Source organism: Cryptosporidium ryanae (assembly GCF_009792415.1).
Source record: "Cryptosporidium ryanae isolate 45019 chromosome Unknown contig_42, whole genome shotgun sequence".
Taxonomy (NCBI): domain Eukaryota; phylum Apicomplexa; class Conoidasida; order Eucoccidiorida; family Cryptosporidiidae; genus Cryptosporidium; species Cryptosporidium ryanae.
In genome coordinates this window covers 26,423-52,371 of record NW_027125511.1, presented here as the reverse complement: position 1 = coordinate 52,371, position 25,949 = coordinate 26,423, and the positions used below count along the sequence as shown (strand labels likewise).

General features: G+C 47.4%; 9 protein-coding genes across 9 annotated transcripts; 4 read left to right on the top strand and 5 right to left on the bottom strand.

Moving 5' to 3' along the window:
• Window positions 1-732: 732 nt before the first annotated feature.
• Window positions 733-3,885, top strand: FG386_002410 (tuftelin-interacting protein; the record flags this gene model as incomplete). The annotated part of the gene is made up of 4 exons (XM_067341772.1): window positions 733-2,798; window positions 3,314-3,413; window positions 3,471-3,788; window positions 3,832-3,885. 4 exons carry the CDS (start codon window positions 733-735, stop codon window positions 3,883-3,885), a joined length of 2,538 nt encoding a protein of 845 aa, XP_067198472.1.
• Window positions 3,886-4,020: 135 nt separating this feature from the next.
• FG386_002409 (uncharacterized protein) lies at window positions 4,021-7,727 on the bottom strand (the record flags this gene model as incomplete). The annotated part of the gene is made up of 6 exons (XM_067341771.1): window positions 4,021-4,038; window positions 4,131-5,271; window positions 5,338-5,981; window positions 6,141-6,234; window positions 6,481-7,227; window positions 7,285-7,727. The coding sequence occupies 6 exons, from the start codon at window positions 7,725-7,727 to the stop codon at window positions 4,021-4,023; spliced, it is 3,087 nt and encodes a 1,028-aa protein (XP_067198471.1).
• A 581-nt stretch (window positions 7,728-8,308) lies between these two features.
• Window positions 8,309-11,503, top strand: FG386_002408 (uncharacterized protein; the record flags this gene model as incomplete). Its single annotated transcript, XM_067341770.1, has 4 exons — window positions 8,309-8,748; window positions 9,078-9,983; window positions 10,086-11,433; window positions 11,498-11,503. The coding sequence occupies 4 exons, from the start codon at window positions 8,309-8,311 to the stop codon at window positions 11,501-11,503; spliced, it is 2,700 nt and encodes an 899-aa protein (XP_067198470.1).
• A 95-nt stretch (window positions 11,504-11,598) lies between these two features.
• On the bottom strand, window positions 11,599-13,281 carry FG386_002406 (uncharacterized protein; the record flags this gene model as incomplete). The annotated part of the gene is made up of 3 exons (XM_067341768.1): window positions 11,599-12,864; window positions 12,983-13,061; window positions 13,250-13,281. 3 exons carry the CDS (start codon window positions 13,279-13,281, stop codon window positions 11,599-11,601), a joined length of 1,377 nt encoding a protein of 458 aa, XP_067198468.1.
• A 453-nt stretch (window positions 13,282-13,734) lies between these two features.
• FG386_002405 (uncharacterized protein) lies at window positions 13,735-15,054 on the bottom strand (the record flags this gene model as incomplete). Its single annotated transcript, XM_067341767.1, has 1 exon — window positions 13,735-15,054. The coding sequence occupies one exon, from the start codon at window positions 15,052-15,054 to the stop codon at window positions 13,735-13,737; it is 1,320 nt and encodes a 439-aa protein (XP_067198467.1).
• Window positions 15,055-16,531: 1,477 nt separating this feature from the next.
• Window positions 16,532-20,104, top strand: FG386_002404 (mus308/POLQ like SFII DNA helicase; the record flags this gene model as incomplete). Its single annotated transcript, XM_067341766.1, has 1 exon — window positions 16,532-20,104. One exon carries the CDS (start codon window positions 16,532-16,534, stop codon window positions 20,102-20,104), a length of 3,573 nt encoding a protein of 1,190 aa, XP_067198466.1.
• A 381-nt stretch (window positions 20,105-20,485) lies between these two features.
• FG386_002403 (uncharacterized protein) lies at window positions 20,486-20,956 on the bottom strand (the record flags this gene model as incomplete). The annotated part of the gene is made up of 1 exon (XM_067341765.1): window positions 20,486-20,956. The coding sequence occupies one exon, from the start codon at window positions 20,954-20,956 to the stop codon at window positions 20,486-20,488; it is 471 nt and encodes a 156-aa protein (XP_067198465.1).
• A 1,966-nt stretch (window positions 20,957-22,922) lies between these two features.
• Window positions 22,923-23,348, top strand: FG386_002402 (uncharacterized protein; the record flags this gene model as incomplete). Its single annotated transcript, XM_067341764.1, has 1 exon — window positions 22,923-23,348. One exon carries the CDS (start codon window positions 22,923-22,925, stop codon window positions 23,346-23,348), a length of 426 nt encoding a protein of 141 aa, XP_067198464.1.
• Window positions 23,349-23,523: 175 nt separating this feature from the next.
• On the bottom strand, window positions 23,524-24,228 carry FG386_002401 (uncharacterized protein; the record flags this gene model as incomplete). Its single annotated transcript, XM_067341763.1, has 1 exon — window positions 23,524-24,228. The coding sequence occupies one exon, from the start codon at window positions 24,226-24,228 to the stop codon at window positions 23,524-23,526; it is 705 nt and encodes a 234-aa protein (XP_067198463.1).
• Window positions 24,229-25,949: the final 1,721 nt, after the last annotated feature.

The window sequence follows — 25,949 nt, the reverse complement described above, 5'->3', positions numbered from 1 at the left end:
CGTACCCTTAAGTACAAGTACTATTTATGTTTATTTATGCAACGCTGTCCACCACTGCTAGTCGCTGCTTTTTTGCCTCGTATTTCTTCTGCTATCAGGCTTATACTTTTAGCTATATACGTCTCTACCCGAGACGGCGCCAGACATTTCCCGCCTCGAAGGCAGTTATCTACATTATTGCGCAAACCCAAAGAGAACTGGGAGGGCCTGGACATGCGTGTAGTTTAGATGAGGAGGACACGCCTCTGCAGTGATTTTTACGAGACACACTGGTTGTTTTGCAGTTTTGTGTCTTGGTTGCAGTAGAGTAGTGGCTATTTTCCTGCTGCGGTCGTGGTTTGCGAGGAGGCGTGGATGGAACGCTTGTTGGTGGAAGGAAGAAATTCCGCCCATTGCCTCAGTGTTCGACGGATTTTACTTGAGTTTTCCTTTGCTTTTCTTGGATTGAGTTTGGTTTGATTGTTTTCCTTCTTGAGTAGATTCTGAGCAACTGAATAGTCTAGGCACCGCTGTTCGGCCCTTCCCGTATAGGCCCGGGGTGCCTTCGCGCGAGGAGTTCTGAAAGTGTGACCAGGTCTGCAGTTTGTTGTTGCTCGGCCCTTTGCCTTAGGAGTTGACTTCGGTACGGGACGGTTGCCGCCGACCACACTACATAGAGAAGCGAGGACGGTGATGAGGTTGGCAGGTGTACGGCAACGTTGCAGGTGGTCTTGACACAGAGCGGATTTTGAAATGGAGGATAAAGTCAGTTCCCACGGGGAGTTTCACACTAAGTATGGGAAGGGGTTTGAGATAATAAGGAAGATGGGCTTTAAGGGAGGAGGATTGGGAGCGGACGGTACGGGTATATCGGAGCCGATAGACGTGAGAGGCTGTCAGAGCAGCATTGGAGCAAGGTCGGAAAAGAAGCATAAAAGGGACGTCGGTTCCCCCGTAGATTCGAATGGTGACGGGGCGGACAGCGAGCTGGGCGAAGGGAGGACTGGCCTGGACCTCAACACGAAACCGGATGTCCGCGAGGGTTATTTGGACGAAACGCTCGAGTTGCTACTCTCGTTCAGGGACGAACTGAGCGCAAGGAAGGGCGAGTTGGAGGCTTCCTTAAGAGAGGATGAGGCAGAAGCGGAGACCATGGAAGGGGAAATGCGGGATTTGGAAAGAAGGAGGAGGATACTCTTGGACTTGAGCGCGTTGACGAGGAAGCTTAGTAGGTGCTTCGTCGACTTTAGCAGCAAAATAGAAATGATTTCGGAAGGCGAGGAGCTCACGAGTTTGTTTGCGGAAGCTGCCGATGGAGAGGTTTCAGCGGGGAGTTCAAACGATGGGGAATATGACAAAATAGGTGTCGTTGGCAGAGCAGTGGAGGAATTAATTGAGGGAGCCAGGAGTGCGTTTCTGGGATCTGATTCCAACTCCTCAGCGGACGCCGCCAAGTCGTATTTGCCCTACGGCAAGATCATAAAGAGCGCACTGGAGGACGTTCTGCGCGAGTTGTACGCAAAGAATTGGAGCTTAAGGAAGGATCCCGAGTACGGAATAAGTGTGTGGGTGTCCATAAAGAGGCTGTTCGTGTTGTTTGAGAACAATGGGCCGCGCGAGGAGGAGGACTACGATTCCAGGCACTGTTACGAACGGCTGGCCGTTGCGGTGGTTGGCAGGTCGCTGGAAAACTACTACACGTGTTTCTGGGACCCGGTCGGAGAAAGCGAGTTCGGACTCTACCTACTGCAGGTTTGGGACGGCATTGTTCCCGGGGAATACGTAAGAACAAGGCTGTTGGAGGAGGTGATATGGAGGCGACAGTCTCAACAGCTCCAGTTGCAAGCCGGGGAGACGGGTGCCGAAGACCTGAACGTCTCCAAACACAAGTGGCTGTTCTCCTGGCTACCGTACTATCACAAGCACGGTTCCGGCTATTTTATAGCCAGATTAATGTCCAGGCGCATAGAAAAGGCCTTGGACGCATGGGAGCCGCCAGAAACTTGGCCGATCACGCTGCTGAGCATATGGAGGCCCGTATTGGAGTCGAACATGGTGGCTTTAGGCGGCTCTGACGCGGACGACCGCATTCATCTCAACTCCGAGCACGCGGGAACCGCCGATGAGACGAACGAGTTTATGTACTTGATTTTATCCATGGTCTACCCAAAGTTGAGTGCTTATCTGGAGGACTGCCTAACGGTGAGACAGGACCATGAACTGCAGGACCTGTCCAGCATCGACCACCTGGACGAGTGGTTTAAAGAGGACCTGCTCGACAAGTTCCTGGTGTCTCAGTTGTTCGTCGAGGTGATAGGCCCCAAGTGGCTGCGCTGCTTGGGCGACAAGTTGAGTGGCGTGAGGAACGAGTACCTTGGGACCACACGCAACGACGGCCATCCTCCCAGAGGCGAGCACGCAAGCGGCGCCGGGAGCCTCGAGGCAGGGCGCGCGGCCGACGAGCCCGGGGACGTCGGCGGAGTCCCAGGCGATCTCCGCGCCAATTCGCGACTTAAGGACATATTGAGTTGGTACGAGTACTGGAGGAACGTGTTCTCAAGGCGAGTTATGGTTTCGTCCAGAACGAAGGCGTTCTTCGCGAGGGGACTCATCATGATTGATTTTCACATTCATTACTATTCAAGTCTCTCTCGCGACGGCGAGACGGACACAAACAGATGGATAGATTATGCCGAGCTGGAGAGGGACTGCGGCGCCGGGAGCGGAGACCATCTCGGTGCCAATTCCAGCGCCTCCGCCCCCACCTGGGAGGATTCGTTTGTCCTGGGACTGCTAGAGTGGGTTTCGAGCGAGACCGGGTTGGCGCTGCGGCCGAGCGACAGGAAGGGCGCGCCCTACGGGAAGCGCGTGTACTCCCTTGAGAGTGGCGCCCGCGCGTCCGGCCGCAGCGAGCACTTCAGGATCGCGAGCACCAAACTGAAGCATCTCTTCTGCGTAAACGAGGGCGTAATCTACTTCCTGGAGAAGGGCGCGCAGGACCGGGAGGCCGAGGACTCCGCGTGGAGCCCGGCCTCCATAGTCGGTTTCATAGGGAGGTTCGGTGTGGAGCTCGCCCCGCAGTGGCCCGGGGAGGAGAGACGCGGCACAGACAGTTCGCATGTGTACTAGCACTTAGGAGTTAATACATGTTTTTCAGGGAAGCCGGTGCACGCCGGCGATGGGTTCTTTCTACTTGCCTACCGGGGGACGCGCGGCGCCCAGTCGGTCCTGGAGAGGACCTTGGGACGGGCCTTGGAAGTGATCCACCAATAGATCACGGACATGAGTGAGATGGAGGAGTAGTTCCAGAACACGAACTCGATCTTCCAGTTAGTGGGGAACAGGTTGTGGGGGCCGGGCCCCCGGAACCTCCCACCGGTGACGGTGAGTATGTTGAGTCTGAAGAGACTGATCTCCAGATGCCTGTCCGCGGAGTCGGTGCAGTTCACTCTGAATAGGCAGGTCAGCGCGCTCGGACCAGACACGCACAGGAACAGCAGGAAGGCGTGGCAGAGACACACCCACGCGATCAGGAACTTGTTTCTGGTCACTCTCTCCCTGAAATGTCCGCCGAAAGACAAAATCAGCGAGATGGAGGACAGTTGCAATCCCATCCAGATGAAGGTGGTGGAGGCCTCGTAGTTGTCCTGGCGCTGGAACCACCTTTCGACGGGGATGTCCTTGTTGTGCTCGTAGGAGGGAGTGACCCAGCTCGAGTTGAGAAGCCGCGTCACGACGATGGAGTAGAAGAACAGACTCGTGCTGAGCAGAGCCAGAAAGGAGACAACGACGTTGGGGCCGAGCAGATTGTTGGTCGGTCTGGCGGGCCTCGCGTATTTCTTTGGCCTGCAGAGTATCATCAGCCAGATAGAGGGAAACACCAGAGCGATGTCGATGAACGCGTAGGTCATCACGGGCAGGTTGGCCTGGGCCACGGTGAACAGGATGTTCTTGTACAGCGAGTAAAACACGCCCTGGAAGGTCAGGAACATGAAGAGGGACAGGGTCGTCACCGTCGAGGCCCTGCCCTCTCTGACCAGATCAATCACCTTCAGCATGCTGTCCGCCTCAACGGAGAACGAGGAGAACGCAAGCGTCATGGGCGAGGAGGAGTGCTGGCGGCCGCCGCCACAGACGCTCTCCGAACAGACCGTCGTTTTCTCGTGGACGGAGACGCTCATGTCGGCCGCCCTAAACGCGGGCAGGTCGTTCACGCCGTCTCCGACCATCCCGGTCACCATCTTCCTCTTCCTGTATTCGTGCACGACGAGTCTCTTGTGCTCCGGATTCAGCCTGGCGAACACCTTTATTCTGTCGAACACGAGGTCCAGCGGGGAGGAGGAGGACTGCAGCGGCCCCGAGCCGGAGGAGCGCAAAAGGAGCTCGCTCCCGTTGGAGTCGTCCCTGCCCCTGGCCTCTCCCTGCCGGCGGCCGCCGCTGCTGCACTCGTCGCTCAGAAGGTGCAAAAAGGCCCTGGAGGTGACGACGAGCGAGTCGTACTCGCCCGAGCCGTAGATCTTGTCGCTCGAAATCGGCTTGGTCGGCCCGAGGAAGCAGTCGTGCCAAACGAGCGCGCGTCTGCCCGACTTTCCAAGCCGAACCACGTCGCCGACCGCGGTCTTAGAGCCGGCGTTGACGATTCCGGACTTCTGAGCCACAGACAGGGCCGTGTAGGGCGAGTCTCCAGTGACTATAACGGGCTTTATTCCGGACAGCCTGACGCCGCTTATGAACTCCCTGGTCGAGGGTCTGATGTCGTTGTAAAACAGCAGGTAGCTCAAAGTCGTTAGGTCCGACTCTAGCGTCCGCCTCGAGACGTTTGATCTTGGCTTATTCAAAAGCGCGTCAAGCAGTACCGGGTCGTTTATTTCCTTGTATGACATCCCCATTACGTAGTACCCAAGTTTGCTGTATCCATTGACGACGTTGTTGGTGTCCAGGAACTCGCTGTACCTGGTGGCTCGCGCGTCTTGCGCCATCTTCATTTCAACTGCGCTCTTCAGATCCATCTCCGTGCTGCTGCTCAGGACCTCCTTCGCGTCAACCAGATCCTTGTCAAGGAGCCACCTGTCGTCGGCCTCACACCCGTTGCAGACCTCCGCAGAGTTCTCCTTGCCGAGCTCGGCGGCCCTCGGAGCGGCCCGGCCGCCCTCCTGGGGGAACCAGCTCGGCTTCCCGGAGATCTCTAACAGAGATTCGAGAGCCCCCTTGCAGAACACAAAGTACTTGTCCAGTGTCCTGTGGTGGACCACGACGGACATGCACTGGCGACTCCAGTCAAACTCGTTTACCCTTAAAACCTGCAGCGGGAACTCGTTGTCAGTGTGGGAGAGGCGCCTCCCTTCCGGCGAAATGTACCTCTTCTCGTTTTGTATTTTGATCTCTGCGCGCGTACTCGAGAATACCGCCTTGTCTATATCGTTCCCCAGTAGCAGTTCTCCGTTTTGGGAGGAGGTTGGAATCAGGCTGTTGCAACAACAGAGCGCGATGTAGGTGATGTCGTCTCCGCTTAGAGCGTCGGTCTCGAGTATCGGCGGAAGACCCAGCAGGTGCCTCGGTGACCCGAACCGGTTAAACGCCTCCATTACCCTCCTGTCAATGAGCGGGTCCTCCTCGTCTATGGAGATCGTCGAGGTCTCGCAGTTGTTTTCGTTTTGTATCTGGAGATTTAGTTTGTCGGAGTCGCGGACCCCGCACTCCGCCGCGGCGAGCGCGTCGCTCAGGGACGAAGGGCATCTCGGGTACAGACGGGTGGCGGAGGGCGCGCCGTCGGGGTCCTCGCCAGTCTCCTCGAGGCCGTCGGGGCGGGCGGCCTTCCTGGCGAAGCCAGCTGCGCTGCTTGCGTCAACGACGCCAACGAAGACCATCCTGTTGGAGGTCAAGGTCCCCGTTTTGTCCAAGCACAGGACCTTGAGCTTCCCGGCAACAGGGATGTCCATCGGAAACGAAGTCTTCAGCGAGTGCCTGGTCTCCAGTCTCGCCGCGCTCTTGTTCAGTGAGAGCTGCACACACGTCGGGGCCCACAGGGGGAGGACCTGGATGAAGGTCCCCACTGCGAAAAAGAAGGAGCCCGTGGTCCAGCCCAAGGTGAAGCTCTGGTAAAGTATGATCGCGGTCCCCAGGAAGAACATGATAGTCCATAAGGTGTGGATGTTTCTTACGTGCTTGATGTTGGATATGGAGTACGAGTTCATGTTCGAGTAGGTGTTAATTGTTCTGTGAAGAAGCTGGCCGTGGGAGGAGTGTATTCCCGTTCTGTAAACGACTCCCATGGCGGACGGGACAGAGTCGTTTGGCGACACGGAATTGATAATTACGGTGCCCATGTATATAAGCTTTTGGGCGGGCTCCCGGGTTCGATCCTGGGAAAAAAGCTCTCCGGACTCCGCCTCCAGGACGTCAGGGGACGGATCGCGAGCGGAGTCAAAGGTGGAACAGGTCCTCTTGTCGCGCTCGCGGCTCCAGGCCAAGGAGGAGCGTCTGGCGTGGGTCGGGAAGGACTTCTCCGGCTCCACGTGGATCTGCGTCTTGATAACGGGACTCGATTCACCGGTAATGAACGATTCGTTCACCAAAGCACATCCGGAGACGACGTAAACGTCGCAGGGAGCCGTGAATCCATCAGGGAGGAAAATGAGGTCCCCGGGAACGAGCTCGTGGGAGGGAACGCTCACGGTAAGTCCGTCTCTTTTAACGGTAACAGGTCTTCCAATGTAGTTTTTAAGCGCCTCTTTTATGCTCTTTTGGTTGTCTATTATAAGTCTAAGTGTCCTTGTGGTGGTGAACAGCACAACGGCGAGCCATAGCGCGGACCAAATGTAGAATCTGAGGAAGATCCCCTGATACAAAGACCCGAGTCTGAGGATGCTGAATGGGTGGAGCATTTCCCTCGAGAACACGCTGAATGTACTGGGCACCTGCAGCTCGATGTCGTTCCTGCCGATTTTTAAGAGCAGCTCTCTCACCCTGCTCGCGGACAGACCGTTGCAGGCGGAGTCGGCGCCGAGGTTGCTCAGGAGGTCCTCGAACATGCAGTTTTGGTCGTGAGCTACAAAGTCCGACGCGGAGTCCGAGTATGTGTACGTAACATGGTTGTGGCAAACGTATCTGAAGCTCCCGTCGCATTCGGACACCCTCAATAGGGGCAAGGGGACCCTGTTTGGGGCGAAGTCGAGTCCGAGGCCGGGGCCGCTGCCTCCCCTTTCTGCGTCCTCGTGCTCGTTTTCGCGAGTACCAGCGAGTCTCGCGCTAAGACAAGCAACCAGGGAGCGGACGCCTCCAGAGACGCCTCTCGATCTGACGTACTTGCACTTGTCTAAAGACTCGTGAACCAGGAAGAACGTAGAGACGAACGGCTGCGAGAAGTGCATCAACAGACACATGGTCAGCCCCGTACAGTAGAAGACAATGTACGTTTTGGCTCTCTCGTCCCAGTAGGGCTGGACGCTAACCGGCGACGAGCATATTACGTTCCAAATAATGATGGACAGAAACGCCTGAGAAAGGAGTATTAAAACGGGATATGCGTACTTGAGCAAGCTCCCCATAACGCAGTCTCTGTATCCCGTGTAGTTTGCACTCGTTTTCCTCCCCTCCCTCCTCAAAAAAAGACATTTGTTGTGAAATTCTCTGTAGACTCCCCATACCAACAGCAGGGCCAAGTAAACGCCCACAATACTGAGGTAGTTGAGTGCAAAGCTTAAGGTTATTAATGTGTTAGAAGGGTCGCACCAGTCTGATGACGACATCTTAGTGTCGCGTATCTTCTCGAATCCTCAATTCTCAAGCACGCCTCAAAGCAGCTGCGGCTTCCGCTGCTCGTCGCCGTTTGACTACGCAACCACAATCGGCCTTGCTGTCTCCGTGCCCGTCCTTCCTCTTACCCATATCTCGCAGAAACACCAGGGATGTGACGTCTGGGGTCTGACCTTCGCTCCACAGCGTCTATCGCCCCGTGCAAATCCCTCTGTTCGATTACCACTTTATTCTAAAGCCTTTCCTTGCGGGCTCGCGCTGCCTCTCGCCCTCGGGTACCCTCAGGTTGCCGCGGGCGCCGACGGGCGTTTGGGCGGGAGCTCTGTGAGTGCAGTGCGCTGTCCTGGTCTTGTGTGTGAGGACGGAGGTGCATGGTTCTGGAGGAGAAAGCATAGAAGAGCGAATAGCACGGGGAGCTTGGCTGCGTGTGTGTGCACAGTTACAGCGATTACGGGAACAGGAGTGGAACAACAGGATCGGCGAAGCAATAGGGCCGGCGAGCGCATAGAGGACGCAAACAAACGGGAAACAGTTTGGGAGTCAGCATTCCGCAAAGCGGAAGCACGCGGAGGAGATGGGGCTGCCGAGCACGGGGGCCGAGGGGCTCATGGTTCCAACAAGAAGGGGAGCGGCAAGGGCCAATGACGAGACTCTTTCGAGTTACGACAAAACCCAGATGGAGAGGATAAGAGCGAGAGACCAAATAAATAGACTGGAGCAGGTGAGGGAGCTGAACAGGATAGACGAGGAGCTTTCGGAGATAGTCAGGAGAATAAAGTCAAGGAAGAATATTGACTTGGTCTACAGGGTGACGATACTCAAGGTGCACTTGAGGAGGTTTTTGGAGAGTGCAACGAATGGGAGGAGGAGGACCCGAGGACCGGACAAGAGCTTTGCCTGCAACCCTGGACTTGACTTCAAGGAGACCGGCCAGGGCGGGAGCTTCGGTCCCGGGAGAAGAGAGGGGCTGCATTTTTCACTTATGCACTCGGGGAGCAGTTCGCCAGCGAGCAGGTTGGTTCTCCCGGTGGCAAGCGTGGAAAGGAATCTGGGTTTTGTAAAAGGGGGAGTATTCTAAGGAATACTCCCCCGAACTGCCTTAGGATGCTTGACTACCTGAGCGACTTGAGAAAAAGGACTGCCTCGGGCGGGGGGGCTCTTCAGCATTTGCCCGAGGACCCGCCTCTCACACAGTCTGCGCCCTTTCCCAAAGGGGGAGACGACGAGGCGAGAAGGACCCGTGCACAAAAACGCGCTGTTCCAGTCTTGGATTTAGGAGGCCGGCTCGGACTCAGGAGAGGAGAGGGGTTCTGCCAGATGAGTCGGCCTCGCGCAGCTCCAAGAGGGAGAGCCGGTTTTGAGACAGGAGATGACGCCTCTAACGGCGGTGGCGACGTTGGGTACGGAGGAAGGGATTTTGAGTTGAAGCACGGCAGGAAGCCGGAACTTGCGAGGAGAAACGATTACGCTTCTAATTTGGACGCTTTTGCTTCGAAAATAAGGAGAAACGTTAGATTCAAGTCCGTTTTATTTCAAGTAAAGAGCGAGCTGAGGAGGGCCGAAGACGACAAAAGCACGAGGAGAGAGCGCGAGCTTGCAGCAAAGGCCAAACAGGCGGCAGGCGGGCTGGGGTGTTTCGGAGTTCTCTGTGCACAGGGAGCCTTGTTTCACGGCTGTATGGGACGTCCATTCGTGGGGAGCAGGGCTGAAGGGGGCGGGAGTCGCAGAAGACTACCCAGAGATAAATGCGAGAGGAAGGTTGTGAGGACGAAGTCTGAAGAGATCACGTGGTCCGAGAACGCAATCAGGAGTTACGTGTTGGCCTTAAAGAGCCAGGGAGTAAAGAGGTTGAACATAAACACTGGGGGAGGAAAGGATTCGAGAATAACAATAGATTTGGACAAGAACTCAATACTTAATACAAAAGATTCGAGCAGAACGAGGATTGTTGTCAGGAGGGACCATCTATACGATATACAGAAACTGCTTGAGAGCGTGAGGGGAGTAAGAGGAGGCGTGGAGGAGATCAACTTTGACGTGGAGGGCGCGAGCCTGGGTCCGAGAAGCGCCGAAAACAGGTCTTGTTTAATGGACAAAAGCGGCCTTTCCCTTGTTGAGAAAAGCGAAAAACCCCCAACTGGAACTGATTCTCCCAAAATCGAGTGCCGTTTTCCGGAGGATGTCACTGGGAAACGGGGCGAACAGGCTCTGAGTGCTGAACTGAAAATCGAGGATGTGAACAAACAGAGGTCGATGGGGGTCTTGTACTTGCCGGGGCGGAAAGAGGGCGGGCCCGCCCTCCCAAAAACGAGCGCTGGCGGGTTAGGAGGTCGTGTCCTGGACTCATCCAGGGTAAGCGGAGGTGACTCAGCTGAAGCGGAGCCCCATTCAAGGAGTGAGGGGCGCTCGGCGACAGCTGAGAACGCGAGCGGCCTCTCAGAGTCGCCGCACTTGTTGGAGGGAGGCGCTTCCAGTCCGGGAGTCGTTCGCACACACACGACTTCAAACTGCTTGGAGTTACGGAAAGGCGTGAGCAAGGAGGTGGGTTCGTGCGAAACCAAGGAAGGTGGGGGTGACTCCGTTCACAAACATACCCTTGACATTGGAGAGAGTGGGGACACTTACGAAGGCGGTGCTTTCCGGAGCAATACCGGGGTCAACAAGAAAGGGGCGAGTGAAGCAGGTATATATGCGGATGACGAGGCGGAGAAGCGCCAACCGAAATCAAGAGAGCAAGGTTGCAAGGCAGGAGCAGGGGCCTTGCATAACAAAGATAGTCGGGGAGGAAGGGAGGACAGTCTGTGCAAAATAGCCGAGGTGGGGAGGTCGAGGAGAAAGAACTGCACAAGAAAACTAGTTAAAAAAGATAGCAGAAGCCTGAGAACACTAAGAAGGAGCGGTAAAAGGGCACACGCGAGATTGAGAACTCTGTTAAAGGACGACAACAGCTACAAAGGACGGAGGTATGTGAACGTAAGACTGGGAAGTTCAACGGTAAAAAGATACGGCTTGAATTCATTTAAAGGGTACGAGTTCAGAGGGGTGAACGAGGTGCTGATGGACGCGGAGAACCAGCGGTACTTGACGAATAAACTGTTTAGGGAATATAACGGAAAGAACCACATAGAGTACGCGTTAGAGGACTCCGCGAGTTACGTGTACGGAATAAACAAACACAGACTGCTGTTGTCTATAACTTGCAATGCACTTAACGAGGACGTGAACCTGTTTAAGCTGAGTAAGCTAAACAAGTACGCGCTCTCCAGTCAAATGAACAACCTGGAGGACTTCGTGGAAGAGGTGATGGGGGAGATGATACTAAACGGCGACTTGAATGAAAAAGCTCACACAGACCTCTTCGAGGAGAAAATTATGCGCTTGAGATACTTGATTAACACGGAAAAATGCCCCAAACAAAGCACCAAAATGGCAGTGAGCAAAAGGCAAATAGAACAAATAAACGACCTGTGGGGAAAGCTAATCTCAACGCGCGAGCAAAGCAGGGGCGCAAGAGGAAACTTAGAGCACATGGCGCCATATGGAGATAAAAAGTCATCCGGCGACTTATGGAACGAGATTTCAAAATTCGTTTTCGAGGAGGAAGTTGATTTTTTTAAAGATGTTTACTATCCTAATGAAAGCAACAGCCCTTGCATAAAGGGGAAGCAAGGTGAAGAAGGCGTCTTGGACTCCATTAGGGTGTCGTGCAACTCCCCACACTACAAAGACCCGACTCTGATTTGTGTCCGCTGTAACAACAGAGCGTTAAGGGGGAAGTGTATTGTTTACGCGGGAAAGCTCTCTCCGTGGACAAGAATGTTCTTGTTTCAAAATAGCAAAAAGTGGCACGCGTTTAAAAATTGGCTATTTTAATGTGCTACATATCAATTTTCCTATAGAAGATATAGGTATGTTTTCGTTTCTTTTCAGTTCACCGACAAATATATTAAATAAAGCAATGTCCTCGGAGTTAATTGATTTGTTCTCGTCAACCAAAGTCACCTCTTCAAACGTTTTGGTTCCGTCGTACTGATTCTTTGTTCTTATCTTAAAGTCAATGTGTCCCGTACTGAACATACCAACGACTTGTTTGTTGCCATTGCCAGTCGCGGAGTAGTCCCTGTTGCGAATGGGTTCCATTTCCTCGGCGTATTTAAAACCGGGATCCAGGAATCTAGACAATAGTGGGGACGGATCTATCCTTAAATTGAGTTCCGGCTGATTCTCAATCGCTCCCAGTTGGTCAATTTTAATTATGCTCAGCAAATTGAGCACCTGCAATTCACCTTGAACCTCCTCGTCCTTGTCCTCTATACTCGATATCGAACTGGTAGACTCGTTGCATTTGACCTCAAATCCGCTCCTTCTGTCCTTCTCATTGCTAATCGACAGTCTTCCAATCCACTTTGCCACACTATTCCTTCTATTCCTCCTGTCCTCAGTGTGTTTGTCGTTCTCTTCTAGGTGAGTCCTGGAATCCCTGGACTCAAAATTTTGTGAAGCCTCCTTTTGAATGTTAAGTGCCGTACTTAGACGACGATTTATGTGTTCATCTATTTGAATGGCCTGGTGACTCGTTTCAGTTTTCTTCAGCAATATCTCGTTTTCAAGTCTCCTCGTCATTTGTCTATAGCTGTTCCACTTCATCTCAAGTTCTTGTATTTCCTTCCTCAACTTGTTCTCAATGCTCATAAGTTCTTCAAACTCTGTCAAGAGTTTTTTTCTTGTTTCTTGTAGACTTTTCACGTCGCTAACAGTTACTTTTTTTCCCAAATATTCGGACTCGAACTTAACATCACTCTTGCTTATTTTCTCTAATATACTCGGGATGTTCGAGGTCTTTTTCGTGAATTCCTCCTCCAACCCAGCACATTCCATAGACAGCTTTTTTATCTCGCTCAACACGCCTTCCACCGTTTTCCATAGCTGCTCCTCCACACCGCTTATTTTCCTGTTCAACTCTTCCTTCCTTTCGGCGACAACCGCTCTCCTCTCCATAATGTTCTCCTCTAGCCTCAATTTCTCCTCGTTGTTCAGCAAACTCTCCAAGTTGTTTTCCAGCAGATGGGACAAGGCGTTTGCACACTCAAAGGAATTGCAAAAGGTCAACTTCCATCTTTTCTTTCTCTCCTGTAAACCGAAAAGGCAAAATTAGGTCAGATTCATGTGACTGCAGAGGACGCGACAACTGCATTCTCCTCTTAACAGCTACCACGCGCGTCCCTATTATCCCTTTTGTTAAACTTACCTTCACGTCCGATATATTCCTTAGTATTTCGGAATAATCCAACAAGGGATTTCTAACGGGACAACATTCCTGCACAGTTCTGAATTACGACCAATCAGCGAAAGTAAAACAAGTCAATTTTGCGTATAAACTTTTCTCCAGATCACCACCTTGTGCCACTCTGCATATGCATGCGTTCAACCGGATTCGCATACACGAATGTTATCCATTCAAATGTGCGAAACCGCATGTCAACACTCAACTGAACGTCGATCCGCTGTATCTTACCTGTATATTTCGGAAAACGGCTCAGAAACCATTTTGTCCACATATAGCTCAATTGACTGCTAATCTAGAGGCGAACTGAACTAAATCGAAGCAAAATGAAACAAACACTAAGTCTTTTTACTGCCTTAAGTTATACCTCGTTTTGCGATCTGTCTAATATATCATTGCCATTATTCACCTACATATAAATTTTTCCGAGTGTGGGTTTACACATGTTATACATGCAGCGCGTGGGTGGCGCCAACTGCCCTGCTTTCGTTGTACAAGGCAGGATGCCAACATTGGGAGGCTTGATTCTAGTTGTACATGAGGGAGCTGACACACGAGGAAAAGCTAAATACGGATGTGAGAAGGACGTAGAGAGAGACGGATGGGAGCGAGTGCCAGAACACAGTGAGTTCATGTCCGAGCTCTGGAATGAACAGTAACAAAAATTATATTCCTTATTCTAAAATAAGCCTTAGGCTATTGTCAGTGGTTCTTGCTTAGCAGACGATGGCACCGCTGAAATTGTGCATGTCGCCTTCGCCAGTATAGCTGTAATGTGGGTTGTTTAGCGACTTTAATAGAAAAACTGAGTCCTTGACAATGTCAAGTGGATCAAAAATTCTGGCTATCCCAACGAAAAGTTTCTTGGTACACCTTTCCAAACGAAGCTTTCGTTGTGCGTTTTCGGCGTTCTTGGAAAAAGGTGGACGAATTTGCTTGGAGTATTCATTTACAATGTAGTTTGCAAACGGCTTCTCACTGCTCTTAAAGCGGGAATTATTGTCTGGATGTTTAACCTGCCTTTTTCCCCCATTACGATCAGTCGAACCACTCTGAGTGTCATCACCACAAAACTGATTGCCATCGATAGGATAAGCATTGTTGTTTAAACCCTTATCTACGCGAAAGGCAATGCCAAATATGATGGCGCAAAATGTCATTTCAACGGTAAGAAGCCAATTTTGAAGTTTTACAATGTGTGTTGGGTCGTCACTTGAATAAATGTTTAGGTGGTTAAACATTGACAGTATAATAGATTGCCAGAAACTGACAAAGATAATTAATTTAATGCAAAAAAACTTTAACACTGGTTTAATAGGTAGGAGCTTTTTGACTAGTGAAACGTATAGCAGGAATAGAGAATAAACAGATATTGATACCGATATCATGTTTATTGTTATTATATACAAGAATCCATCCTTGTACGAAACTTTGCCCGGTTTGTAGTATCCAAGGTTTTCGAGAAATAGTGACAAAACCGCAGTCAGTGGCTTTATAATAACGAACTGAAAAACGCCAAGTTTGATGTAGGAGTAAAATCGAGACATTTTGTATTTTAATTCATCGTTTTCGCTGTTCGTTTCCCGACATAAAATCTCCCTCCCATCGCAGTTACTGTTAATGTCAACAGAATTGTTTCTGAAATGATGCAAAACGTTTTTTAAGTTAAACACCGTTCTGTAATCGCAGTTAAAGTAGTACTGAGGCCATATCTCACCACTCGCGTCTTTTGAACTAATTAATATCCTCACGACCTCGACATCGCCACCAACGTATATCGTAAGCAGTTGCAGAAATGAATGCATCACATATGCCTCGTAACAGTCTCTAATTATATTTAATGGGACCGAATACTCAGCAACCAGGTAAGACACATATGACAGCACTGCATATACTGGTATCATTGTTAGTATCCTGCATATACACAACTGTATTTTGGGATTGACCAAATTCATATACTGGTGAAATATGTTCAGTATCGATATTATTAATGTAAGCAGAGTTGAAATACTCGCCACGAACCACTTCCATGACATCTTATTCCAGTACACAAAATCCAAAAACTAAACTATGCACCGTAATGTAATGCGCCTATTGTCTTGTTTTGTCTGCATCAACACCAAAGCCACTCCTTGTTCCTTTCGTGCTTAAGTCATGCGTTTTCAAACGAGTATACTCTGTTTACGCACACCCTATTCCTCCAGTTCTTCTGTTGCTTCGCCGCTCCCTTTTGAGGCAAGTCAGCGGAAGAACGAACGCCACAGTCTCTGCAGGTACATGCGAATTTATATATCTATATGTCTGTCCTGCCGTCTGTAAATTCCGCTTATTATCGCTTCATTTTATCTGCTTTCTATTTTATTGACAGTTTCGCATCCAAGTGCGCATTTAAGGAAAACAAGGTGCGGCGCCACGTTTCGGCGGGAAGCGGTATCGATTAGTAGTTTAAAATCATGCAGTAAGAAGGGCTGATAGATTTTAGTCGCAGCGACTTGTGCTGCTTTTCTTCTGGCTTGATTGTGTTTATTTCTGTGTCATAAGTACCGCTTGTACTCAGAGCGAGCTCGTCTTTCCCTTGTGTATTTGACACTAGTACACCAGAAGTAGGACGCATGTGTGTGACTCAAAGCGACTTAACTCACTAGGTAAACCGTCTTATTTACTGACAAGATCGGAATCAGCATTTGGTTCTGTGTCGTATCCCTGTCCCTGCTACGTGTGTGCGGATTGGCGGATTGTGTCAGTTTGCACAGCTACAAGAAATCCAAAGCGAATTTTGTGATTTTGCTGACATGCAGAGGCGTTGCCGCCAAACGGAGAAAAAAACAATGGAAACGAGAAAAAAAGAGGCAAGATACTACAATGAAGAGTAACGGGTGTTTTGTGTAATAGTTTCTTCTAAAACTGTGCCATTTTCGATTCCTCACTGCTTTCGTTGTTTTAATTGTTGTTTACCGCCATCAGCAGGTAGAGTGGAAACCAGCACTCCGGAATACAGTTGTGTATACTTGAGCAGGTCATCAAACAGAACATGCATTAAACTAGGACCGCGCAGTTTTGGTGAACTTTAACGTATTTTTAATGATTTTTTTATTTTAGATTCTCCTGCAGTAATTAGCGGTGCAATTAAACCCAATAAGGTGGGAGAAAGAGAGGCAAGCAAATGAAAATGAATGTGTAGGGTATAAAGTAGCTGGTATGAACTGCAACAACGGCAATATTTCTGGTGAAATTCACTGATTAAGCAGGTTGGGATACAAGTACACTTGCTTACATTATCGAATAAATGAATTTGAAAAAAGTACCTTTACGGACGCTCAGAGAAAGCTAGGTTTTGGTGTCCTCCGAGTAAGTCCGGCTTACCGTGCGACTCCATGCCCAGTTAAACTGTATTTATGCCACATCACACACAAGCATGCATTTGAACGACTCCTAATGTAAAATAACACAAGTTAAACAGTTTGAGAAAAGAGAGACAGAACTTGGGTAGGTATATGTGATAGCATATGAATAATGGAGAGCATTAGCGATACAGAAATGACAAGTTTGGACTTGTCTTTGAAAGCGGAGTTAGATATGTACATGAACGAGACAAGTGAGCACAAAGAAATGAAAGACTCGAACAACTGCGAGTTAGATGAGGATTTAATAGATGAAATAGAGAACGGCAAGTTAATGGCGGACGAATTAAAAGCTATGGAATTTGAACAGAACGAGGTTGAATTGGCCAACGGAAGCAACGTGTTTGCAGTGAAAGAAATAAAGGAAAATTCAATACACAATATAGGCCTAGATGACAGATTAGTGAACTACTACTGTAACAAGGGACTTGAGAGTTTGTACGAATGGCAATATGAGTGCATAACCAGACCTGGGGTGTTGGCCGGAAGGAACTTGGTGTACTCGGCACCTACAAGCGGGGGTAAAACTTTAGTTAGTGAACTTTTAATGTACAAAAGAGTGTTGGAGACGAAAAGAGGTGCTCTCGTTGTATTCCCATTCGTGTCATTGGTATCCGAAAAAAGGGAGTCGTACTATAAGGTTGGTGGAGATATCTGTGGTTTAAAGGTGTGTGAATTTCACCACGCAAGCAAGAATCCTCTATTTGAAATGTACGATATAGGAGTGGCCACTATAGAAAAGGCTAATTCAATCATAAACTACTACATTGAACACGGATATTTATTTAAGAGACTTAGCGTGATAGTGGTAGATGAGTTACATTTACTAGGCGACGACCAAAGAGGATATATATTGGAGGTAATGTTGACAAAGGTGCGACTGTTGAGCAAGTTGTTTGCAGAGAGCAATGGAAACTCCATTCAAATAATAGGTATGAGTGCAACGTTGCCTAATTTGGTGGATATAGGAAATTGGTTAGATGCGGTTGTATACCAAAGCAACTACAGACCTGTGCCTTTGAGGGAGCATATAGTATTGGACGGCAAGGCATACCTAAAACCGGAAAACAACGGTCAAAACCACTACGGAGGTGATCTGTGTATGAGTGAAAATACAAAAGCAAGTATTGCTTCTAAAAATAAAGATGAGAGCTTTGGATTCCCCAGCAGATGGGATGTGAAAGAGTTGTACTTGAAATGCGACGTCAGAGAGTTTGACGAAGAGAGTCTAGGATTGAACAAGTGGAAATACCCCCAGGTGAATATGAAGGATCTACTGATTTTGGGCTGGGATTCACTCAAAAGAGGCGAAAGCGTGTTGGTTTTCTGTCCAACAAAGTATTCTGTTGAGACAACTGCATTATTTTACGCAAGATGTTTGAGAAAGCCTTTTTATGAAGGACTAACTCTGGAGGATGTGGAGAAGTGCGCCGGTCCATACAGGAGGGAGGCCGAGGCCAGAATGAATCAAATTGAGAGAATGAGAATGAGATTGGCGGACGAAATAATTCATTCAAACTCAAGCAAGAGAAGCAAATACAACAAGAGTTTAATTGAGTGCGTTAAACGTGGAATCGGATATCATCATTCGGGACTTTCTAATTCAGAGAGGAAAATAATTGAAAAAGGGTATCGTAGTGGTATATTGTCTTTATTGACGGCCACGTCTACATTGGCAGCAGGTGTTAATTTGCCTTCAAAGAGAGTGATATTTAGGGGAATAAACATTGGAAAGGCATTTTTAACGTGTGTTGACTACAAACAAATGTCGGGGAGAGCAGGGAGGGTTGGACAAAAGAATCCCTATGGGGAGAGTTTTATACTTGTAAACAACACAGAGAGTAAGTTTCACACAGATGCTTGCGTAGCAGGGGACAGAGACCAGGTCAAAGCCGCAATCAAACTGTTGATTTCAGACATGCTGCCTTTAAAGAGCACGTTTCACACAAATATAAACGGTTTAACACGCCTTATTTTGGAGATACTGGCTGTCATAAGGGAAAACGCGGATTTCGTGAGGTACGTGGAGGAGAGTGAGCTAGGGGCCGCGAGGAGCTCAATTCTAGACCTGGTAATGGATAGCACGTTGATGTCTCACCAAAAGGAGTTTCAAAACGGCAGTCCAGGAGTCGCTAATAGGGCAAGAGACTCAAGCAACTTGCTCAAAAAGGCACTGGAGTGCTTGATAGATAGTGGGATGGTGGCGAAGAGAGGGGCAATTGGGGTCAGGGACATGCATGTGTACATGCTTGTGGGGAAGGATTACATACTGGACCACCTGTGCACACACTTAGGAAGATCAACGGTTTCCTCGGGGCTGTCTCCCTCAATGGGTTACGACTTAAACAATGAGCTTTGTGAGAATATGGCGAATGCACTTCCGAGCGACTTAACTTACATGGCGTTTCAGGCAACTCCAATCCCCAACAAGGCATTCGAAGACACAGAGACCGAAATTGCTGAAGACTGCCAACGACAGGACAAACAAGTCTCTTCTTCAGCTAATTCGTTTCCGGCCCAATTACAGGCCTACTACAGAATAGACTGGGAGGATCTGTACAACTTGATCAAGAACATGGGAATTATAGAGCGTCAATCAATAATCAAGCTGGGGTTTGACTTGGAGGTTATATCTCTAGCAAGTCGGGTGGGAGGGGGCTGTTTGCCGCCAAGTCTAAGGAATAACGCCAGCATGTTAGGAAGGTACCAAAGACTGTATGCAAGCAGCATACTAAAACTTTTGTTCTTGGGAGTTCCTGCGGAAGAGATAATCTCCAAGTACAAGTCTTTAAACTTGAGGGACATTCAGAAACTGTACACGAATTCACTTACCTTTTGTGTGTCATGCACGGTGTTTACTCAGTGCATGGGTTACTGGAGTCTGAATTTGGTGTTTCAAAACTGCCTAAAAAGAATACAGAGCGTTGTGTTGTACGACGAGTACTATTTCTCCTCGCTGTTTTCCAGAGAGAGCGTTTTCAACGTCGATAAGGACGTAAGAAAGCTCACTGGTGGTTTTAGTGGTTTTTCAAACATATCCGCCATTGAAGCGAGAAGTTCGCCTTTTTGCATTAAAACGCCAAATCAACTTTTGGTTGTGCCTAGGAAAAGCATTGCTTACTTGATAAACAACAGAGTGTATTCGGGCAGTGCACATACCCTGCAGTTTGTTTCTCAGTACGTAGACCAAATTTTCAAGGAGCAGCTGGACAGGGGAAAAAGAGTCCCACTTTACAATAAAAGCGGATCGCTGTTTAACATAAACTACTTGAGCGACAGTAATGGCGCTTACAAGGACGCTCCAGGCGCGTGTTCTGAGAACCACGATGACAGCAATGTTAAGGCTAAAACAGCGAGCGACTCGCAAATGTTCGAGGAGAAATTGCTTTCCGTATTGAACACCTCTCAAGAGTGTCAGGGCCTCCTGTTTCCCATAAACGACTTTAGTGCAGCTGAAGAGCCTGAGTTTGACTCGAAAATCGACGACGACTTAAGCCAACTGTTGTTGAGTGCCCTGCGCCGAGACGAAGAACCTGATGTCTCAAACGTGCTAGATGAGCTCAGGGAGGCGGTTGAAGCGGAAAACACGGATTGGGAAGAGCGACAGTTACCGTGGCCGATGCTCGTTCCGCCCCAAACTTGTTCGAAAGACAACCAAAGTGAATTTGGATATCTAAATTTATAAACAAAATCCGTTTATCTATTTAACTTTCTAATTTGTCATCTACTATAAGCCAACCTAACATTCATTGTTTTAATAATCTACAAATAAAATTATGATTTTTCCAGTACGCCTGTACTGCTCTTTCTTTTACAGTCTCGTTTTAATTCTACAACTGTTTTGTGATATCTTGGACCAAGAGAAATATCAGTCTTAGTGAAAAAGATTGGGAAGGAAAAAACTTCGCCTTCCTTTTACAGTATAATTCCCCTTTGTACCCACAGAGTTGCATGACGCATGCATGCAGCCGGTACGGCATTTAGTTTATGCTTAAAAAGCCGCTTGCCTTGGACGTAAATTATACACTTGTGCGTGTATTGCCTACATGCTGGTGTTTGGGCAGCTTTAGAGACCATCTCTTTCCTGTGGGAGCGGAGTGCTCGCACCTGTTCCAATGTCGCACTGTGGAATAGTGTTTGTTTGGTTCGTTTGTGAGAGATTGACTATGTTGCAGGTAGAATGTATTGTTGCAATATCAGGAGTGCCGTCTTCAAACATGGGTATTCCATTTACCTGTGGGAAGGGCGGAATAAGCATCTGGTCTACAGGTGCTCCCTTCCTCAAAAACTCGTCGAATGACATGACGCCGTTTCTAGTTACAATGGTGGTTCCCGTAGATGCAAAGCGAATTTTTCCGATCTGCGGAGCCGAGTTCATGCTCAAGGCCGGGTCAGAGCCTTTGTCAGTGGTTTGAAAAGCTGAACAGCAGTTCAGTATTGACGTTGAGGGTGCAGCTGCATCGCTTTGAGAAAGCACTACTGATGCCGGTGCTACCATGGAGGCGCACTGTTGTGCAGAATTATTATTTTCAGACATCTTAATTTGCCGTTATACTGTGGTTTGTTCCTTAACCTGTTTCCAGTGTACGCTTTATTCGTTTGCTTTGAAGTTCTGCTTTCGTAAAAAAACCATATGCCAGTATATATTGTTACTATAGCGGCGTGTTCTCGTTTGTCTGGGACTACAATTCCAAATAAAGGAACTGATTGTGTGCGAATGCTGGATCCTAAGTGTGTATTCTAACGCTAAGTTGCTATTTGTGTTATCCTGCAAAGTGCAAACAATCAAAATATATCTCGACCTAGAGACTACTTAATCAGACAGTCTTTCCCAATTATCTGCCTCCCTTTTCCTTGTTCTTGTCCTTCCTCGCTTCAAGCCGACTAATGTACTCGATGGGTAAACCCTGTGCCACCAGTGTTCGCCTTTATATCTCAATTTAACTATATTATATATTATCCTGCCCTTTTCTCCCCTTTTATTACACGCTTATCTGTTCTCACTATATTCCCTTTCTTTCATTATCTCAATTATCATTACATGGAAAAAGACATATGGGCTACGTATCCTATTAAAAAAAGATGAACATATATATAAATATAAATATAAATATATATTTATATTTATTTATATATGTATTTATAAGTATATGTATACATAAATATAAATTAATATGGAAAAAAAGTGGCGCCATTGCGTACATTTGTTCCATGCTAAGGGAATAAAAAATCGGGCATGCAAAGAGGAAAGGAGTACGCGGGAGACAGGGCTGGCGTGAGCAGGAGAAGGAGGAATGGCGACAGGTGTTGTTTAATGGGACGCATTTGGGGAGGTGCACGGGAGGAGGAGGGGTGGTGGAGCAGAGGAGGAGACGCTGGCGAGGAAGTAGGGCGTATTTTTAAGGGTGCTTGTCGGTTTTTTGAAGAATGATTCTAGATGTGTGTCTGTTAGTGTCGAAGGCGCGAAGCTCGTCTTCATGTGTTTGAAGAGCCTTGCGTCAGTTGGGTGGGTGGAGAGAGGCAAGTTCGTTCTCGCTCCGCAGTCAGCAACGCCTGACTTGTCTCTCTCCACCCACCCAACTGGGATTTCTGTTTCGTTGTCATTGACAGAAAGCTAGTCGTTGCTTTTCATTCCACTGAACGACATGTTATAACGTTGGCAAAAGGCGCATGGGGTGTCGTATGCACTCGGAGCTTTTGACTGGCTGCTGTTCTTTAGTGGCGTGGTTTGCCCTTGTTTGTACGATGACCGCGCCGGATGTGCATGACAACCTGGAGAAAGGTCGCTGAGTCGGTGAGGACGAAAATAGGGGTGCAAAGCAGTTATATTGCGCGACCTGCCGCAAGCTGAGACGGTTACGAGCAAATAAAAGTCAAACTCCGTGTATTCATGAACCCGTAACTGGGCTACGGCCGGTATCTTTGGTGTTAAGCATCCGCTCCCATTAACCGCCCAATGAGTGCTTTGGAGTGGCCAAGCGAATCCGTGATTTTCCACTTTTCCATAAAACAAATCTCGAATTTCTGGTTTGGGTTAAACGGAGGAAAAAGAATATTAATAGCAAGTGTTAAAAGCAAACGTACAGGGTTGGCCGGCGTGCGCCTTGATAGCTCAGTTGGGAGAGCGTGAGACTGAAGATCTTAAGGTCCCCGTTTCGATCACGGGTCAAGGCACTTTTTCGATTTTTGGAAAAATTCAGGTTTTTTGTCAAGCGACGACGAAAACGTTTACTTTTCCCTGCAATATAATTTTCTGTGATTTTTTAAAAAGCTTTCTCTCCCGAGTTCAGAGGAAACGACACACCAAATTGTTTCTGTTACTGGGTGGTGCCCTCTTGCCGTAGCATGGTAAGCAGATAAAGTTCGGGAAGGCGAAGGTTTGGGCCCTTCCTTGCTATAGTTAAGTAAGGTAGTCTTGCGATTTCCGGCCTGAGAGGTTCGTGGCCTTAGTTGCGTTCCGTTTAGGTCAACTAAGACGTAGGAGAGAGGCCGATAGAGTCATAATGAGTGGAACTAAAAATAAACAACCTGATGAGAATGTGGAGAAAAAAGGCATTGAGATGGGTGTTAGGAGGAGGGAAAGCAACAAAAAAGAGCTCTTTGGTGGTGGGGACAAAAGCGAAAGATTAAAAAGCGACGGTGTTGGAGCAGGTATAAACGACAACAAAATGCATTCTAATGTCGTTAGTGACGACAACATACCCTATAAACCGGTAGTTGTATCCTTTTTTTTATTGGTTGTTGGCGTCTGTTTTATATTTCTCGGAGTGTCTCTTGTATTGGACTCGGAATATTCTAATTCCTTGCCGTCTATAATACTGGGTGTGCTTTGTTTGATACCTGGATCATACTATTCTTTCGTAACTATTCAGGTCTTGAGAGGAGTGTCTGAGTACAATATGGAACTTATTGAAATATCTCAGTGGTGACTGTTTGCCTCACTTTAAAGTACCTTGACAATGGTTGTTTTAGTAAAAAGAGGTTATTAAATAATATTTAAGGTGTACGAGCAAGGACAAAAGCAATGTCTTTAAAAATAAAGATTATTTACAGAAAATCTTACTGGTTAGTCAACAATCGCATGTTTGTAGTCTTTGAGTTTGGTTATTTTTGCTTGATGTGACCCATGTTCAGGTTTGCAAGTCTTTCAAAGTAGTTAAACGGTGCATAGTACTGTTCAAAATCTATGTTCGGTAGCTCGTCGTTCAGATGAGATATTTCACTACACTCTGAATTTATATTTGAGAATTTGTCGATTCTTTGGCTTCCCGACTGAAAACAATTCGCGTTTTTCCTGTCATTCTGGATGTAAAAATTGCTATTTATTCTTTCAAACGAAGAACAAACGCCTTTTTGTGATTCAATGCTACAGCACAGTGGATTGTCTCTCTTGTCAAACAACGCCTCAAATGATCCAGAACTCATTGGAGTAAACGAGTTGCAGTTGCTCCAGCCACACTCGTATATCTCATAGTTTTCAATGGTTTTCTCCAAATCTCCCACTGGAGATGAAAAAGAATACAGTTGTTTAGGCTCCGCCAAAGAGTGTATGCATTGGTTTATTAGTTCTTGGTTTGAATAGTACGCAATGGGATATTCTGGTATAAAGTTGGACTCCAAATAACTGTTGGTCATATTTTCCCCAATGTTTAAAGCTGACTTAAATGGCATTTTTCTGTTTCTATACATATTCGAGAACTCGCTCAGCACTTCATTCTTGTATATACGATAGTTATTCTTGTAATTATTGTTCCTATTACGATTATCGTATTTAAAATTCATGTTGCTGTTGTTTTTCACGTTACCCATCTTGCTTTCACCGTTGTGACGACCAAAGGATATATTATTACTCCTTTTGTTTTGTCCTGTTGGCTGTCGATTTACAGCAAAAGTTTGCTCTAACTTATTACGCTTTGCTTTGTGTATAGAAACTCAAGGAACACGTCAGGCTCTAATTTTGTCTTTGTGTTGTTGGGTACGCGTGATATCGGTAAGCACCAAAGGAATTCGCTCCAAAGAAAAAGTCCGTGGATACTGTCCCCGTACTGTTTTCCAAATTCGAATAGATGTAAGTCTGTAAAGCCGTGTGGCTTATTATTTAAAAGCAGCTCAAAATATAGAGACTAGTGAATTTTCACAAAAACGGACTATTTGTCTTGATTTCTTGCCACCTTTGTATGTGATCTATGTTGGCATTTTAATCACAGGCAAATGCTGTTTTGTCGCTCCTCAAGCCTCCGGTTAGAGTAAAGCAATTAACCACAATTTACTTTAAAACTAGGTATTTAAATTAATCTTAAACTTAAATTAAAAGAATCCTATTTTTCTGATTTGTATTTTTCATGCTCAAATCTTTAAATTATTTTCACTTGAAAACTCTGCATTTTCATATAATTCCTCTAATGTTTTGCTATTAAATCAACTTGCAATCTTAAATAGCGGCGCCTTCCGCATTTAACCATTAAACTGGGCAATCTCAACTATGTATCATATTTAAGTGCAACATATACTTGTCAAAATTAGACACAGCCGATTTAATAGCTGTTTAATATACTATATTAAATACCGGTACTTATATCAGGCGGGCTTGACAGACGTAACTTTATTTTCAATTTTAATACGGTTCAGAGAACAAACAGGCGGCAAGTTGTGGTTATAAATGCAAACAGAAAGATTAGAGTCCGTTTGTTCTGCTGTATTGTGCAGCTTGAAAAAGTGGCAAGGGCAGTGCAGGGGACGATGCGAATCTTGGATTGACCGTTGGGGTGCATTCTGACGCGGGATGTCTCGAAACGCATGCAGCTGGGTGGGGGTGGGAGGGAGAAATATAGAGATATAGCGAACTTTAGGAGAGCATTAGGGGATAGGCCGGGCTGGGATGAGATAGGTAAAACTCAGTAGGGGTTTGTTCCAGAGGCATCGACGCTTTTTTTCCCAATTGTTTTTTGCATAAGAAGCCAAATTGGAAGTACGAGGCAAAGATGACATTCAAATAGAATGTATTTCCCGCAGGCTCTTTGAAAGCTAATGTTGGTTTGTGCATGAAAATATGCACGACACGGCTCGTATCCTCTCAATGAGACCACATTAGACTATTCTTGTCGTGCGTGTTTAACTTTCCAATAGCCTGTTTGTTTCACTGAAAAAGTCAATGCCAACTTAAATTCACACTTCACTAGATTTGCAAGCATCTTACCTCTTGTGTTTCGACTCAATTTTTTCATTTGTCATATGAAATCTAAGGCAGAATAAGCTTGTACCTAATTATCTTTATTGAGTTTGCAACTAGTATCTTGAAAAAAGTATCAGTATCTATTCCCGTTTAAACAGCATTATATGTGCTTATGTCTAGCTGTATTCAATTAAAATTAATATGTATAGAATGACTGCATGCATGTTTATGCATGCAAATACACGCATTTAAATTCTTTAGGTAAATACGAAGCAAAACTGTGTTGCTTCAACTGTTAGTCGCCTCATAAGCTTTATATGATTAACTAACTTGCATGACGCACCCACAAATAGAAACG